The sequence below is a fragment of the Eriocheir sinensis genome, chromosome 15 (genome assembly GCF_024679095.1).
Source record: "Eriocheir sinensis breed Jianghai 21 chromosome 15, ASM2467909v1, whole genome shotgun sequence".
NCBI classification, from domain to species: domain Eukaryota; kingdom Metazoa; phylum Arthropoda; class Malacostraca; order Decapoda; family Varunidae; genus Eriocheir; species Eriocheir sinensis.
The window spans coordinates 5763941-5782580 of NC_066523.1; the positions used below are offsets into that span (position 1 = coordinate 5763941).

The window sequence follows — 18640 nt, forward strand, 5'->3', positions numbered from 1 at the left end:
AACAACTAGAATATTATTAGAGCTGAGAAAATTACTTATAAATTACTTAATCTTAGAAAATAACAGGAATGATATTTGAGGTAAGACTGAAAAAGGACGAAAAAGAACAACTAGAATATTATTAGAGCTGAGAAAATTACTTATAAATTACTTAATCTTACAAAATAACAGGAATGATATTTGAGGTAAGACTGAAAAAGGACGAAAAAGAACAACTAGAATATTATTAGAGCTGAGAAAATTACTTATAAATTACTTAATCTTAGAAAATAACAGGAATGATATTTGAGGAAAGACTAAAGGACGAAAAAGAACAACTAGAATATTATTAGAACTGAGAAAATTACGAAAAATAACAACTAGAATATTATTAAAGCTGAGAAAATTACTGATAAATTACTTGATCAAAATAACTTGACCGGAATATTAGTCTTTAGAACGAACTGCCATTACCAAAGCCACGAACGGTTGTTATTAATGTTTACTCTGACGTTCATTTTCGTGTACCCCGGCTCAGTGATTATCTACCTTAGTCTCTCTCCTCATATAAAGTTCGAATGATATACGTTCAAATTGGTGCATTAACATTGTGGCACTTTTGTCCTTAAAACGTGAGGTGCCAGTGAGTGTGTTTGTTTGAGGAGGAAGTTTTTTGTACGTTTTTATCCTCTTTCCTCTTCTTCCTTCATTCTCTCTCTCTCTCTCTCTCTCTCTCTCTCTCTCTCTCTCTCTCTCTCTCTCTCTCTCTCTCTCTCTCTCTCTCTCTCTCTCTCTCCTCCTCCTCCTCCTCCTCCTCCTAATTTCCTATCTCTTTCCTTCTCGTCCTCCTTACCTTTCTCCTCCTCCTCGTCCTTTTCCTCTCTCTCTCTCTCTCTCTCTCTCTCTCTCTCTCCCCCCCTCCTCGCCCTTCTTCGCGGCGAGACCCAACCGGAGTTTATTACGAAAGAGAACAATTACGAAGAATATATATCGTTCCACTTGGGTCCTTCATAAACGTGGATGGCGATAAGAGAGATGTGAAGGAAGGCAGTTTGTTACCCTTCCTTTCCTCCCTCTATCTGTGTCTGTCAGTCAGGTTTTGCATCCCTCTTTTGCTTTCTGTATCTCCCTCTCTCCCTCTGTCTGTTTAGCCCTCTTGTCGTCTCTACGTCTTCCTGTCTGTCTGTCTGTCTGTCCCTCATTTTCTCTGTCCATATCCCTGTTTGTCAGTCTTTCTATTCTTCTTTTCCTCTCTTCATCTCCCCTGTCTATCAGTTTTTGTACCCTTCTTTCCTTTCTTCATCTCCTGTCTAATAGTTTTCGTGTCCCTCCTTTCCTTTCCCTATCTTCCCGTTTGTGTGTCTGTCTCTCTTTTCCTATCTGTATATCCTTCTCTGTCTGTTTGTCTAGCCTTCTTCTCCTCTCTACGTCTTCCTGTTTGTCTATCTGTCCCTCTTTTCCTCTCTCCATCTATGTCTGTCTGTCCTGCTTTTCCTCTCTCCGTCTCCCTGTCAGTCAGTTTCAGCATCCATCTTTTCCTCTCATCTCCTTGTCTGTCCCTCCCTCTCTCCCTCCCGCCCGCCCGCCCGCGTGGTTCCGTAAGAGCAGTCAGACGTGAGTGAGTGTATTCCCTCGTTTAGTCTGTTTACACACCCGCGTCTGTGTCCTTGGGCCGTGGCTGGGCGCTGTGCTCCTGACTCATGCCCGGGCCGATACCACCACCACCACCGCCACCACCAACACCACCCCATCATTACCGCCTCCCGTACGCCCACGACATACCCAACGGTGCACCTCATTACCCGAAGACAAACCTGCGGGATGGGCGTCGTAGTGGCGGCGGATAGCAGGGCGGGATGGCAACCTTGAAGGACGCCGGGAGGGGAAACTGAGAGGCCGGGAGCGGGACAGACGAGCGGCAGAGAGGGGCATGGATCGCCTTACAGTCGCCGAGGATGAAAAGAGGACATTCCCGAGGCGTTTTTATGTCGGTGGAGCGTTGCTAGTCGCGGAGGCTCTTCTCGGAAACCCGGAGAACTTGTGTGTGTGTTGGAGGCGATGGCGGACGCTGCAGCAGGAGGACGAGGAGGAGGAAGAGCCTGAGGTTGAGGAGAGAGAGAGGGCGTGTCGTGTGCGTTGATCAGATGCGAGCTTGTCCAAACCCGACCGGCTGTTGCTTTAGTGCACGACAGCCGGCGCAGGTGAATGAGCTCTTTGGGAAAGCCGGCAGACAGGCTGGTCGTTCCTCTCTCCCTCTCTCCTGCGACTCACATCTCCCGCCGCCTGCCTATCCCTCCTGCTCCACATCCTCCTCCTCCTCCTCTTCTTCCTCTTCCCTCTCCTCCTCCTTCTCCTCCCTGCCCTTCCCAACACCCTCAAACCTTACCGGACACATCGTTCTCACCTCCTCCTTGAAGCCTGAGTGTGTCTCGAGGGCTAGGGCCAACCGGTTGTGTGTGTGTTTGTCTGTGTATGTGCCTGGTTGGCGAGGGGAACGTGGCATGTGTGTGGGTGTGTATGTGTGTTTGTGTGTGTGTGTGTGCCGGCCCACTGATGAGAGTACAGTGGCCGCCATGTTGGATACGACGGGTCCTCACTCACTCACACTCACTCACTCGTCGGATTCCTTCCCTCCTGCGTCTTGCGGCGGAGTCACACTGAGGGCGGGAGGCGGGGGCGTGGCGGCAGGAGCAGTAGGCGGAGTGGCGGCAGGAGTAGGAGTCAGGGTAGTAGACAGCGGTCACTCACAACTCCATACTTCTTTACATTCCATAGCTGTACATAACTTATGGCACGTAAGGAAGCACGGAGCCGTAAGAGCCAGGCGTGGAGAGGAGCCGCAGCGCCGAGGAGTCACGCCGCACCCGCCGCCCCGCCCCGCAGCGCCAGGAGTCCTCGGCGGCGTGTGTGTCGAGGGCAGAGCCAGGCGGGGAGTGGCTCAGTGCCCCGACGGTAGTGGCCGCACAGTGAGTGAGGGAGCCAGTCAGCCAGCAACCCCGGGGCACTGACGACGCACCCTCCCCCCCTCCCCTTCCCCCACCCCCCTCCCCCCTGCCCCCCCCAGACACACTACACCAACAGCGGGGCTAAACTTGGCACCCACCCTCCCCGCGATGCCCTCCTCCCCTCGCCCTGCTCCCCGCACCCTCCTTGCCCGCCCTTATATGTCGCTGCCCCTCCCCCGTGTTACTCTCACCCTCTCTGCACGCCACCACGCCCCCGCCCGCACGCCCACCACGCCCACAGCCCGCCCCTGAACCGCACTCCCGCCAGAAGCAGCAGCGGCGGCAACCATCTTAGCTGCCGCCGACCAGCCCGGGTGCCACACTGCCCTCTCTCTCCCCTCTCTCCCGCGGCGAGGGGAAAGGAGGGCGGGGAGGAGGAGGGCGGCAGAGGTACCCACTAGTGCCCACGCTTCGCCCGAGAAGCTGCCCTCCTCGTCGCCGCCGCCACTACCGAAATGCTGTGAGCTTCAAGATTATTGGACAAAGTGAGCGTGTGCCTTATAAGGGCACTTCGAGGCACATTCTGCGGGGTGCCCCCTGCCCCGCCCCGCCCCCGCCCCTCCCCCGCCTCAGATATAGCGGCTCTCATTAAAAATAAACTGAATCTGGCAGTTAGCGTGGCGTTACTCTTCCTCCTGCAGCCGGGTCCTCCGCAGGGCACCTCGGACGGACAGGGCGGCGCTGTGGCGAGGACTCAGCCCCCCGCGAACCGGCTGACCCCCGACACTTCCTTCCTCGCGGGGCACAGGCGGCCGAGGCAAGATAAGAAGGGCATGAGGCGTGATGTGGCAACGCTGGGCGGCAGTTTGAATTGGCGGTGAACCGGGTTGAGATGAGGGAGGAGGAGGAGGAGGCGAGGAGGGCACTGGCACTCCCTCCCTCTCCCCTCCCATCGTGTGAGTGCCAGGCCTGAACGTAAAGTCAGAGACTCGATTCTATTCTTTCATCGCCTTCCTCTCTTCCTCCTCCTCCTTCCTTTCCTCTCCTATCCTCCACTTGCTCCTCCTCTTCCTCCTCCTTCCTTGGTCACTGCCCGCCACCAACCTGCCCCGGCGTGACTGGCGAAGGAGTAAGTGCCCACGTGCTTCACACACACACACACACATACACACACGAGAGATTGGAACACACTGACCCGCTCCCGTTTCCTTCAGAGGCCACTGGGAGAGAGAGAGAGAGAGAGAGAGAGAGAGAGAGAGAGAGAGAGAGAATCACAACTATCACTATGCACGTGCTAGGAGACAGACAGTAACCACACACACACACACACACATACACACACACACACACACACACACACACACACACACGGCAGTCACCTCCTCTTCGTCTTGTCTTGCCTCGAAGTCGTCGTGTCAAACCTCGCCAACAATAAACAAATAAACTCCTATCTCTGTGTGTGTGTGTGTGTGTGTGTGTGCCCGGCACCCCCCAGGATGCCTCGCTGCGCCCTCCTCCGCCTCACACTCCTACACCAACACTACCCCCGGGCCATGCCACCCCCGCTTTATATGACCCGGGCAGCACTACCTCCGGGGGGGTCACGAGGCAGAGGCAGGGGGGCCACTCACCTCCTCCTCTTCCTCTTCCTTCCTCTATCTCCTCTTTCTCCTCCTCCTCCTCCTCCGTATCCTCCCATAGCGTGTAAAGTGAAAGGGAGGGTGAAATAAGTGACTTGACTGGTAAGGACTTCGAAGGGAAAGATGGTGAGGATACGAAGATTTAATAAGAAGGATAAGAATGATACGTAAATAAGAAGGATAAGAAGAAGAAAGGAACGATGAATAGAGGAGGAGAAGGAGACAGTGAGAAGAAAGAAAAGGAGTTAATGAAGACGACAGAAATAAGAAGAAGGGTAAGAATGACATGTAAATAAGAAGGATGAGAAGAAGAAAGGGACGATGAATGGAGGAGGAGGAGGAGACAGTGAGAAGGAAGAAAAGTAGTTAATAAAGAGGACAGAAAACGAAGGATTGTAGAAATGAAAAAATAGGAGAATAGGATGTGGAGGAGACAGAAGAAGAAGTGGAGGAAAAAGAAAAGGACACTAAAATGAAGGAGATGGAGAGGAGAGATTGATGAGAATAGATAAAGAAAAGAGGCGAAGAACAATAGAGAAGACAGAGGAGAGACACAACAAGAACATAAGAGAGGTGGAAGAATGAGAGGAAAAGAAGAGGTAAAATAGAGTGTGAGGACAAAATGGAGAAGATCAAGAGGAAAAGGAGGAGGACAAGTAAACCACGAAAGAAATGAGGAAAAGAGAGCAAAAAGAAAGACAAAGGAAGGAAAGAGAAATAGCAGAGAGAGAGGAAAAGAAGGAAATAGGAAAAGTAAGGTTAGAATATAGGAAAGGGATTAAAAGGGAGGATAAATAGAGGAATAAACATAACAAAAAGGAGAACAAGAATAAATTAAGAAAATGACAGCATAAAGAAAAAAAAGAGACGAGAGGGACAAAGACTAAGAAGAAAGAAAAGACAAAGTAGAAGAAGAAAAGAAGAAAAACAAGAAACAAGGGACTGGGAACAAAGCTATACGTGGGGAGAGAGAGAGAGAGAGAGAGAGAGAGAGAGAGAGAGAGAGAGAGAGAGAGGGTTGTTATGTGTATCACTGTTTTGAAAGGAAGACGCAGATTTAAATTAAGATTAAAAAAATAGATAGAAGGAACCAATTACTGTAAACGATTGCAAGATGTTCACGACGCTGATTATTTTCGTATGTTTAATTAATGGATCACGTGATTAGAGAAGATAGTTACGATAATGATGATAATGATAGTTTTAGTTCAATTTGAGGCATGATAAAAAAACAAAAACCAGAAAATAAAAAATGATAAGGAAAAAAACAAAAAAAGGAAAGAAAAATGAAGGAAAAAAAAGAAAAATAAGGAAATGAAAACGATGAAGGAAACAATAAAAGAAGAAAAAGATGAAAGAAAAAAAATAAATATAGAAATAAAAGCTGTGAAAAATGAGAATGATCTAAGTTGTCATTCTTGGTTTAATTGGTGTTACTTTAAAGCTAATTAACACACACACACACACACACACACACACACACACACACACACACACACACACACACGGCATTTTCATCGTCCAAATGGGTCAAGTTTTGTGTTTTAAGTCGAGGAAAAGATAAGAAAAATACTTTACCTTTGATTGAAACTCGACGGACGATCAAGTCAGTCTCTCTCTCTCTCTCTCTCTCTCTCTCTCTCTCTCTCTTATTCTTCCTTTCTCTTCCTTCTCTCATCTTCATGTCTATTCCTCTTCATTTTTCCTTTCTCCTCTCTATTCCTCTTATTCTTCCCTTCTATTCCTTTTATCTCCTTTCTGCTGTCGGTTTGCTTATTCTCTTTCATTCTTCTCTCAAACCTTCTTCTTTCTTTGTGCTTCTTCTTCTTCCTCTCTTTTCCTTCTCTCATCCTTCTCTTGTATGTGTGACTCTTCTTCTGTCTCTTTCCTCTTCTTCCTCCCTTTTTCCTCCCTTTCTCCTCCCTTTCTCCCCACATTCTCCCCTCTTTCTTTCGCCTTACCCGTCTCCCATGCGTCACACGCCACCGGGAGGAAGAAGAAGGGAGGGAGAGATGGAGGGAAGGGAGGGAGGGAGGAAGGGAGGGTAGGGGTATTTACCTCATCTTGGCTTCGAGTCTTACCCTACGTAGCTTGCCCTCCCTTCTCTCTCCCTCCCTCCTTTCCTCTCCCCTCACTCCTCCCCCTTTTCGGTCCCTTTCCCTCCCCTTCTCCCCTTCTCTCACCAAAATAACCACAGCTCTCCTGCCTCCATCACCACCACCTCCACCACCACCACCATTACCAAAGCATCTCACCACCACCACCATCACCTCCACCACCACCACCATTACCATCACCGCTACCACCATCACCACTACCACCATCACCACTAGCATTACGAAACCATCATACCACCACCACCACTGCCCACCACCGCTACCACCATCACCACCATCACCACCACCATCATCACTACCACCACCACCACTATTACCCTTGCCAGTAACACCACTAACTACCTCTCTTCACTATTAATTTACACTTTCACTATCAACAACAACAATAGCCAACAATAATAATGATGATGATGATAATCGTGTCCAAATGAATCAGTCCAAAAGTAATTTAATGGCAATAAGATGAAAGTATAATTAGCACTTCATCACCACCACCACCACCACAAGCGACAGTGATGGTGGTGGTGGTGATTGCGGTAGTGGTGGTGACGGTGGTGGTGGTGGTGGTTACTGCAGTCATCTTTAACACGTGCTCCTCCTCCTCCTCCTCCTCCTCCTCCTCCGAACACCAAAATATGATAGTTTTAAGCTGTCGGTGTTTTGATGAAGGAGAAGCAGCTGTTAGTGTCGCTGCGGTGGTGGTGGCGGTGGAGGTGTTGGGGGTGGTGGTGGTGGTGGAGGTAATTAGGAGAAATAAAAAGGAAAGAAAATGGTGCTTCTCGTTTTTTTTTATACATTATGGACGAAATTAGGAAGTCGTAAAGGTAGTAATGGTAGTAGTGGTAGTAGTAGTAGTAGTAGGAGGAGGAGGAGGAGGAGGAGGAAGGAAAGGAAAGATATGTAAATTAGAAGGATAAGAAGAAAGGGACGAGGAATAGTGGTGAAGGTGGAGGAGACAAAACGAGAAGGGAGAAGAAAATGACAAGTGTTAATTGCACAAAAGCTATGCTAGATCGGCGTCGCATGACCCTCCAACATCCCCCCAACAATTTATATTATGCAACTAGGGATCTAAAATGGAAAATGCTGAAAACTAAAGATGGCGCCACTATAAACACTTCCTGCGCCACAACGGGCTGGGGCCGACCATCAGGCCCTACTATGAAGGCCTACCGGCGCCACAGGCCAAGACGTTAAAAAAAAAGCTGACTTTGTTTATAATGCCATGTTGTAGGGTTCATCAGGGCTAACAAATGTTATTATACAATGCCATGTCTACAATGCATGGGTGAGCCAGGGAAACAACTTGAAGAGAACAACAACAAGAAGATGGACAATCTGTTGATCGGCGTCTGCGACACCGATAAAAAAACAAAATTAAAGGAAAAGCTGAAAAGAAAAATAAAGGAAAATTGGAGTAGAAATGTAGTAGTAGTAGTAATGAAAAGGATAATAATAACTAAAATACCACGTTACAACAACAACAACAGCAACAGTAGTAACAACAACAACATCCACAACAAAATCATCCTCATCATCATCAACAACAACAACAAATAACAATAAGAAAACTAATTAACAAGCAACAAGAAACAACAAGAACAAAAGTAGCAACAGTATACAACATCCTGACAGCAACTTTACGAGGACGAACCAAATGAAATAAAATAAAATGATAATAATAATAAGTAACAAAAAAAATCGAGAAACGGATCTTGCTGTCCTGCCTTCTTAATAACGAGACGCGCGGGGGAGCAATTAGGTAATTCTCAACACAAACACTCGTCGTCCTGGAAAACTTGGCAGCGGGGCGAGTGTCGGAGGAAAGTTGTTGAGTGTTGTATACGTACCAAGTAGGAGCGCCTCTTTCGCGACGCTTCCTCTCCCGTGAAAAGAAAAAAAAGTATATATGAAAGCAAGAGAAAAATTAAAAAAAATGTTAAAAGTAGAGGAAAGTTGTTAACGCCGCCTCTCCCGCGAAAAGACAAAAAAAAAGTATATAAGAAAGCAAAAGAAAAATGTTAAAAGTAGTGGAAAGTTGTTTAGGAAAATAAAGAGAAAAGCCGAAAAGAACAATAAAGGAAGAATTGGACAGAAAACTGAAAACGAAAATGAATAAATGAAAAAAAAAGTTAGAAAAATAAAGGATAAAATTAAGAGAAAAAAGATGAGAAACTGAAAAGAAAAATAAAGGTAAAACTGAAAAGAATGATAAAGAAAAACTGAAAAGAAAAAGAAATGTAAAGGAAAAATGTAAAAAAAATAATGAAAAAAGTGACAAGAAAAATAAGGAAAAAATGGAAAGGAAAATAAAGAAAAAAAAACTCCAAAGATGCGTAACTTGAAAATGTAAATAAATAAAGCTTGTTAGCATATAAAGAAAAAAAATAGTAAAGGAAAGATAGAGAAAAATAATACATTGATCAAAATATAATAGAAAATAATAATAGAAGAAAAAATACAGATGAAAATAGAAGAGAAAAGAAAATATGAAAATAAATAAAAACAAGAATAGAAAATAGAAGAAAAACATAGAAAATGCACCCATAAGTATATAATAGAAAACAAGATAGAAAATTATAAAATACATAGATAAGAAACAACAGAAAATGGTAGAAAGAAATACACATCTAATTTTACCTCAACTCTTGCATAAGTTTCGGCGACGTAACTAAATATGTCTTCTCAATGGGATCATGGACCAAATTATAGCACCTGTAGGAGAGGAAGCAGTAGTAGCAGTAGTAGTAGTAGTAGGAGGAGGAGTAGTATTAATAGCAGCAGCAGAAGCAGTAATTTCGGTAACGTAACCAAATCTATATTTTCTAATGTCGCATGAACCAAATTATAGTATAGGAGAGGAAGTACCAGCAGTAATAACAGTAGTAGTAGTAGTAGTTGTAGTAATATCAGTAGCAGTGGTAGTAATAGTCATCCTGGTGGCCGTTATAGTACTGGAAGAACCGACTTGGACGAGCGCCGAAGTGGTAGTAGGTAACGGTGGTGGTGGAGGAGGAGGCGCGGCTGGCAGAGGGCCGAGATGGGTCCATCTGGCCACGGTCCCGAGGGTGAGGCGGGACAAGGGAAGGCGAGGAGGTAAATTAGAGGAGAAATATAGCGAGAGTAGAAGGTGAGGGAGGAGGACGAGGACGAGGACGAGGAACAGGAGGAGGAGAAGGAGCGAGCAGGTAAATTAGTAGAGAAATATAGGAAGAAAAGAAGGTAAAGCAGGAGGAAAAGGAAGAAGACGAGGAACAGGCGGAGGAGGAAGAATTTCTGATAATAAAGATAGAACAGGAGATGGAGATAATGGAAGAGGAGGAATGTCCAGAGAGAGAGAGAGAGAGAGAGAGAGAGAGAGAGAGAGAGAGAGAGAGAGAGAGAGAGAGAGAGAGAGAGACGCATACAAGCTAAAAAAAATAAAATCGAACAAAAAATACAAAAATCAAGAAAAGAAAACACTTATGAAGATAAAAATAAAAACTGGGTAATCATCATCATCATCATCATAATAATAATAATAATAATAATAATAATAATAATAATAATGTTTAAATGTGTTTGTTTTTTCTTTTATTAATCGTTGTCTTCTGGTTTAAGGAAGAAAAGGAAGAAGAGAAGGAGAGTTTACTTAGCACCCTTTTCCCACGAGAGCGTATACCCTTCTCTCTCTCTCTCTCTCTCTCTCTCTCTCTCTCTCTCTCTCTCTCTCTCTCTCATCACCCTTACCCCTCCTGTCCATCCGTCACCTTCTCCTCCTCCTCCCCCCCCCACCCCCCTCCCACCCCTGCTCCGCGTCCCTTTCCTCCTGTCTTCCTTCCTTCCTTTCCCTCCCTCCCTTCCTTCCCTCCTTCCTTCCCTCCTTCCTTCCTTTCCCTCCCTCCCTCCCTCTCTCCCCCCTTTCTCTCCACCTCTGAAGCCCATGCTAATCCTTCCTATCAGCTTGTGTGCGTGAGAGAGAGAGAGAGAGAGAGAGAGAGAGAGAGAGAGAGAGAGAGAGAGAGAGAGAGAGAGAGAGAGCACAGGAGGTATGGAGAGGTAAGATTGGAGGAAGCAGAAAGACGGAGGCATGAAGGGAGGAAGAAGAGGAGGAGGAGGAGGAGGAGGAGGAGAAGGGAGGGAAGGAGGCATGCTGGCACCTCACCGGAAGAACATTGAAACATTCCAAGGAGGAGGAGGAAGAAGAGGAGGAGGAGGAGGAGGAGGAGGAGGAGGAGAAAGAGGAAGAGGAAGAAGAGATAGCGAGAGAATGTAACTCCTTCGACTCCTTTTCCTTCGTCCTCTGCATCCTCCTCCTCCTCCTCCTCCTCCTCCTGAAGAGAGATAATTGAGATACACGAGTGAGGTCAAGGAAGATAAAGAAGAGATTGAGATAGGAAGTGAGAGATAAAAGGAGAGAGAGAGAGAGAGAGAGAGAGAGAGAGAGAGAGAGAGAGAGAGAGAGAGAGAGAGAGAGAGAGAGAGAGAGAGAGAGAAGGAAGTAGGAAAGTAAACAGATTCGTGTGTGTGTGTGTGTGTGTGTGTGTGTGTGTGTGTGTGTGTGTGTAGATGTTGACGTCAAGTAGAAATATAAAAAAAAAGAACCGACATATATCAAAAAAAAGAACAACGGTTATTATTTTTTCCCGTTTTCTTCCTTATTCGTTCTTTAAAAAAAGTGAAAAGTATAAAGAAAATGAAGAAGTCCGTAGAAAATATAAAGGAAAATGACAAACCAAAATAGGAAACTAAGGAAGAAAAGAAAACATGATTAGGAAAAAACATGAAAACTAATGAGAGAGAGAGAGAGAGAGAGAGAGAGAGAGAGAGAGAGAGAGAGAGAGAGAGAGAGAGATGATTTATGGAGGTAAGAGACACCGACGTACGAGTATTGTCTCCTGTATTTTAAGCCAAGCAGCGTCTCTTGGGGTGGTGGTGGTGGTGGTGGTTGTGGTGCTGGTGCTGGTGGTGGTGATGGTGGGAGTGGTATGTTGTAGTGGTAGTGATAGTGATGGTGATGGTATATGAAAGATAGTTGCTGTGGGTATGATGGTGGTATATCATAGTGGTGATGGTGGTAATGGTGATATTGGTGGTGGTGGTGGTGATGGTGGTGATGAACAATGATGAATTTTAAGTGAACCAACAAACCGGTGCACATAGAAATAAGTAACAGGAAATTACAGAGAAGAAATAAATAAAAAAAACAGCCACTTTAAATATTGGCTCAGAATTCTAAAAAAAACGTCAGTTCGATAACCAAACAACTAAATACTTAAAACACTGGAAAAGGGACGAGCATCACGAGGAAGGAAGTGTTAAAAGGAGGACTAGTAGAGAGAGAGAGAGAGAGAGAGAGAGAGAGAGGAAAATCCGTGTAGGCAGGAGGAGTGCCTTCACCTCCCCTCCAGAGTATTTTCAGCCCTGCCGGGAGGGAGGAAGAGGAGGAAGGGGCACGTCACCCTCGAGTGAAGACTGGCAGAGCCTGGAGAGAGAGAGAGAGAGAGAGAGAGAGAGAGAGAGCACGTGGTGTACTCTACGTTATATGGAGGGAGGGAGGGAGGGGGAGAGAGGCATCTCCAGTGGAGGTAAGATGCCTCCTGTGGGGTGCCGAGGGGGGGGGAGGGGTAATTCCAGCCTTGAAGGAGGTGCCTGGGGTGGGTGGCACTTCTCCGTCTCCTCCTCCTCCTCCTCCTGCCTCTCCTGCTTTGCCCTTTTTTCCCCTCGCGTCATTAAACTCTCTCTCTCTCTCTCTCTTACATAAATTATAACGGATTTTTTTTTGCACACACACACACACACACACACACACACACTGAAAGAGAGATAGATAGAGAGAGAGAGAGAGAGAGAGAGAGAGAGAGAGAGAGAGAGAGAGAGAGAGAGAGAGAGAGAGAGAGAAGGGAGGAGGAAGAGGAAGGAAGAAAAGGGAAGAGGAGGTGCCAAAGAAGATGCCTGACTCTACCCCTCTTTCCTCCCTCCCTCATCCTCCTCCTCCTCCTCCTCCCCATTCATTTGACACCGCCAGGAAAAGACGCCGGTGGAGGGAAGAAGGGAGGGAGGGAGAGAACACGTGCGGCAGGGAGGAAAGATGGAGAGAAGGAGGGCGAAAAAGAGAGAGAGGGAGAGAGAGGAATTAAAGCAGTTAAGTAGAAAAGTAAAGCATGGGATGTGTAAGAGAGTTATAAAGAGGAGAAGCAGAACTTATTTTTTTATTTTTTATTATTACTATTTTGGGCAAAGTAAACAAACAAGAAAAAAGGTGAAGAAAATGTGTAGTGTGCTCATTAGTGCGGAGGTGAGTCATTAGTAAGGTGAGTAAGTGAAGGTTTTCGCAGGTGAGGTGAGAAGAAAAACAGGTCAAGAGAGGTAGGGAGGTAGACAGGTAGGGAGGGAGGAATATAGATTGATAAGCATGTAGGTTAGGTTAGGTTAGGTTAGGTAGGGAAAGAGAGGAAGGGAGGAGAGTAGAAATGTAGGTAGGTTAGGGTAAGTTAGGCAGTGAGGAAAGTAGGTAAGTTAGATTAAGTTTGGTAGGTAAGTAGATCGGAAAGATGGCATGTGGAAAGGTAGATAAGGTAAGGTAGGTAAGTAGGTTAGGTAAGGTTAGGCAGGTAGGTTGTCAGGTTAGGTAAGGTATGTAGGTAGGAAGGTAAGGAAATAGGTATGTAAGTAAGAAAGTAAGTAGAAAGATAAGTAGTTAGGAATAGAGGAAGGAAGAAAGGAAGGAAAAAAAAGAAAGAAGGAAGAAAGAAAGAAAAGGGAAAGAAATAAGGAAGATGAGTCAAAAAAGAAGAGTGGAAGAGAGAGAAGGAGAGGATGGAAGGGAATGAGGTAGGAAGAGCAAAAGGAGGAGGAGGAGGAGAAAGAAGAAGAAGGGGAGGAGGAGGACTTCTGACAACCCTCGCGACTTTTAGCTTTAGTGCCAAGCCTTGCTCTTCTCTAAAGGAGGAGGAGGAGGAGGAGGAGGAAAGGGCACGTGATACTCAATGTGGGGTGACGCGCGGCTGTGTTAAAAGAGAGAGAGAGAGAGAGAGAGAGAGAGAGAGAGAGAGAGAGAATTTTGATTATTTGTTTATTCCATCGTCGGCGTTTTGCATAATGTGAAGGTTTTTTTCTCTCTCTTGCCGCGTGGAAAGAAAGAGAATGGGTTGATTATGCTTTCTCTCTCTCTCTCTCTCTCTCTCTCTCTCTCTCTACTGCTCCTCCTCCTCCTCCATTTCCTCCTTCTCCTCTTCGTTATCGTCTTCCCTCGTTTACTCATCGTCTTCTTTACTTCCTCTTGGTTTTCCGTTACGCTTTACTTTTTTTTCTTTTCTCTTTCTCAACGCTCAGTAATTTAGTTTTTGATTTTCGTTCTTTTTTTGCAGTTTTTTTTTCTTTATGATCCGCGAGTTTGTATACGAAGAAGACCATAAGAAGGAACACAGTCTCTAGTAAACGTTGTCTGATTTATCGTAATTATTGACGTTATATCTCCCTTATTTTTCTTAGCTTTGAATGTTATTAATGGAAAAGGGGAAGTGGAAGAATAGACCGGATAGCAGTTAGTTGGGTTTTTTTCCAGTCTGATCTAAATTTCAATACCTTTATTTTTTGTTTATTTTATTGTGTTTATATCTTGTTATTGTTTCCCGCTACTGAGCTAGAAATTAGAGAAGTCACTGTAATGTAGTAGTAGAAGTAGTAGTAGTAGTAGTAGTAGTGGTAGTAGTAGTAGTAGTAGTGGTAGTTGTTGTTATTATTGTTGTAGCATCATTACCTTCTCTATGCATTGCTGATAGGAAGTGAGAGAACAGGAGGAGGAGTGAAAGGAAGGAGGAGGAAGAAGAAACATCATATTGACGTAGTGGATGAGATATGAGTAACGTTTTCGTGTGTGTGTGTGTGTGTGTGTGTGTGTGTGTGTGTGTGAGAGAGAGAGAGAGAGAGAGAGAGAGAGAGAGAGAGAGAGAGAGAGAGAGAGAATTAATGTCTGTTCCTTGCTTTATCTTCCTGCCAGATTTGTATTATAACCCCCCGTCTCTCTCTCTCTCTCTCTCTATCTCTTTGTATATTCTCTCTTTCCTCCTTCATTCCCTCCTCACCTCCCCCCACTTCTCCCTCTCCCTCTCCCCCTTCCCTCCCTCCCTCCCTCTCCCTCTCTCTCTCCCTCTCCAAGTCACTGGCAGCGTCCACACCAGACCATTCAACGCAGAAATTACGTTCGCCAGAAAAAAATATAGAGGAGTCAATTTGAAGAAAAAGAATTAACTTGGAACCGAAGAAGAAGTTGAAGTCGTTATAATAGAACAAGTATAAAAAGACAGACCATAATTGTTAGGTGAAAAATGAGGATAATGTTAATGATGATGGTAATGATGATAAAGAAACTGGTGTTGTAAATAAACTTGAAAGAAAAAAAAAGTTGAAGTCGTGATAATAAAACAAGAAAAAAAGACTTAGACCATAACAATTAGATGAAAAATGATAATAATGTTACTGATAATGATGATGATAAAGAAAATGGTACTGGAAATAATCTTGGAAGAGAAAAAGAAGTTATATCTTGAAAATAAAATAAGAAAAAAAAAACAGACCATAATAGTTAGGTGAGAAATAAAGACAATGTTGATGATAATGATGATGATAAAGAAAACAAGAAAACAAGGTACTTCAAATAAAATAAACTTGAAAGAAAAAAGAAATTGCATTCGTTATAATAAAAGAAAAAACAGACTGAGACCGTAACAATTAGATGAGAATTAATGACAGTGTTAATGATGATGATGATAAAGAAAACAAGAAAAGAAGGTACTGTAAATATTTAAACGAAAAAGAAAAAAAAGTTAAGGCTTGATAATAAAACCAGAAAAAAACAGACTATAACAATTAGGTGAGAAATAATGACAGTGTTAATGATGATAAAGAAAACAAGGTAGGCCTACTGTAAATATTTAAACTTGAATGAGAAAAAAATTAAGGCATGATAATAAAACCAGAAAAAAAAACTAGACTATAACAATTAGGTGAGAAATATTGGTAATGTTAATGATGATGATGGTAAAGTAAACAATGGTTCTGTAAATAAAATAAACTTGAAAGAGAAAAAAGTTAATCATGATAATAAAACAAGAAAAAAGCCTTAGACCGTAACTATTAGGCGATCAATAATGACTAGGCTGATGATATGTGTTGATTGAAAAGAATGACAGTAGAAAAATTATGATAAATGATAATAATAGGAAGGAGAATTGGATATACTTTCGAAGCTGTATCGTTCCAGAGGGCAGCTCTATATCTGTTGGAGTTTAATTAAAAGTTGCTTGCTCCAGACTCCAGAGGGACAGGCCGACACAAGATGAAGGAAGGAATATGAAAGCATTGATGACCATTGTATTCTAGTCTCCTCCTAACTTCACCATTTAATATTGAAAGTAGAGATACAGAAGGGAATATGATAGCAGTAAGAACCGTATTTATATGTAGCAGTACTGCCACCCATATAAAAACATTTGCTAAGTCTCCCTGTTGTGGTCGTATTGTGAATTTAAAAGAGAAAATTTCGACTACGTACTTTTGTTGCTTAAGAAGGAAAAGCATTGAACATTTAAGAGAAAAATATGTATATACTTCATTTTATTGCCTAAGAAGAAAAGATTGAACATTTAAGAGAAAAAAATAACTACTCCCTGGTGTTTTTACCCCAGAAGAGAAATGGTTAAAAAAAATTGAGAAAAAAAACGAGAAAGCAATAGCTGAAAATTTAGAAGAAAAAAAATAAATGATAGCCTACCATCTTTTATCACCAAAGGATAAAGAAAAAAATGAACAAATAAAAGAAAAATTAACACAGACAAATTAACCATTACCTGCTGTTATAACCTGATAAAAAAAAGGGGGGAAAAGATTGAAACTGCCTAATTAGTGAAAAAATAAAACAATAAACAAAAAAGTCGGATCAATGTAAAGAAAAAAATTGAACAAATAAAAGAAAATTGAATACAGACAGATTAACCATTACCTGCTGTTATAACCTAATAAAAAAAGGGGGAAAAAGATTGAAATTACCTAATCAGTGAAAAAATAAAACAGAATAAACAGAAAAGTCGGGATCATTTTCTTGTCACCAGAGCGCGCCACCGCCGCCGCTGTTTGCTTGTTTAATTTCATTTGCATAATTGTTTTAATTATTATTTCTCGCACCATAAAACCCTCCTATTCCCCGTCCACCACTACCTCCTACCCCCCCCCTTTTCTCCCCCCTCTCTTCTCTCTCTTCCCCTTTCTCCCCCTCCTCTCCCAACCCTCTTCCATCCCTTTCCTCTCCCTCCTCCTTTTCTCTCCCTTCTCTCCTCCTCCTCCACTCGTTTCCTCTCCCTACCCTCCTCCTTTCTCTCCCCCTTTCTCCCCCTCCTCTCCCAACCCTCTTCCATCCCTTTCCTCTCCCTCCTCCTCCTTTTCTCTCCCTTCCCTCCTCCTCCTCCACTCCTTTCCTCTCCCTACCCTCCGCCTTTCTCTCTCCATTCTCCTCCACCCCTTTGTCCAGTTTCTTTTACTCCTTTCTCTCCTTTCCTCTCCCTACTTCTTTCCACCCCTCTCTCCACCCTGTTCCACCCCCTGTATCCCTCTTTCCCCACTCTACCTTCTCCATTTCTCTCCATCCCATCATTTTCACCACTTCTCTCCACCCACTTCCGCCCCCCAACCACTTTATCCCTCCTCCCAACTTCCCTTTCTCCACCCCCAAAGTATGGTTGATATAACTTTACTCCACTCCCTCCACCCACCCTTCCCTTCCACCCCTTCACCCCTCTCCCCCTAACTCCCCTTCAACCCCCCTTTTCCTTCTCCATTCCACTCTTTACAACTGCAATCCACTCCCTCTATCCACCCTTCCCTTCCACCCATAGTTTCTCCACTTCCCCCTCCCCCTTCCCCCCTACATCCCCCTTTACCCCCCCCCCCTTTATTCCCCTTTCCCTGCTCTTCTCCACTACATAGCTTCTCTCCCTCCACCCACTCTCCCTTTCCCTTCCACCCATACCTACTCCACCTCCTCTTCCTCCCCCCCCTTCCTCCCCCACCCTCCCACCCCTCTGTAGTAAGCTTAATAATAATTCGGCGGGTCGTTTTTCTGTGATTAGAGGAGCCGCCGCGTGATTCTGGTCGGCATTTGCATATTACATAATTTTGTTTGTGGAGGTGTGTTAATGAATTGTGGGGGAAAGGTGTGTGGGGGGAAGGGGGGTGGGGGAGGGGGGAAGGGGTGTGGGGGGAAGGGCAGTCGGGTGGGTTGTGTGTGTGTGTGTGTGGAGGGGGGGGTATTATTGTTGCTGTTAGTCGTAGTAGTAGTGGTAGTGGTAGTAGTCGTAGTGGTGATGGTGGTGGTAGTAGTAGTAGTAGTAGTAGTAGTAGTATTGAGATTCATGAAAGGGCATCAAGGAAAAATAAAGAAAAAAAATTATACAGAGGGAGACACAAAAAAAAGTCCCCTCGACGAGCAGACAAGAATATGAAAAACAAAATATCAAGTGGCACTGACAGTGAAGAGAAGCATAACAAGAAAAAAGGAGAGAACAAAAACAATGACTCTATATATTTTTGGGGTAGAATTTATTACACTTTCAAGCGCGTGTGTTTTTCGTATTTTCACCACATTTTATCATTTTAACTATTCAAATTTATGTATTGTTTTCTCGCACGTGTGAGTTCATTCGGTAATACATCCCGGTCATCAGTTTATTCGATTTGGAAAACTATAAAAAAAAATGTATAGTGTCTTACCTTGCCTTCGTTGTTAGCCTCCCTCCGGTGATAGTTTGGGCATTTACATCTATTATTATTATTTTTTATTATTTTCCCTTCGCTATTCACACATCCTCCTCCTCCTCCTCCTCCTCCTCCAGTCATTTACTCTCCCTACCCTCCTCCTTTCTCTCTCCATTCTCCTTCACCACTCTGTCCACTCCCTTTTACTCCTTTCTCTCCTTTCCTTTCC

General features: G+C 44.2%; 1 protein-coding gene across 3 annotated transcripts in view; it reads left to right on the forward strand.

The window, feature by feature from the left end:
• The first annotated feature begins 3205 nt into the window (after positions 1-3205).
• Positions 3206-18640, forward strand: part of LOC126998822 (E3 ubiquitin-protein ligase MIB1-like) — a 34973-nt gene continuing 19538 nt past the window's right edge. Inside the window, exon 1 of one of the 3 annotated variants that reach the window (XM_050860947.1) lies at positions 3206-3444. In XM_050860947.1, the coding sequence (XP_050716904.1) occupies positions 3440-3444 (5 nt within the window). In that variant the 5' untranslated portion in view covers positions 3206-3439. Of the gene's footprint in view, positions 4054-18640 lie in introns of all 3 variants that reach the window. The other 2 variants (XM_050860945.1, XM_050860944.1) reach the window with 2 other exon arrangements.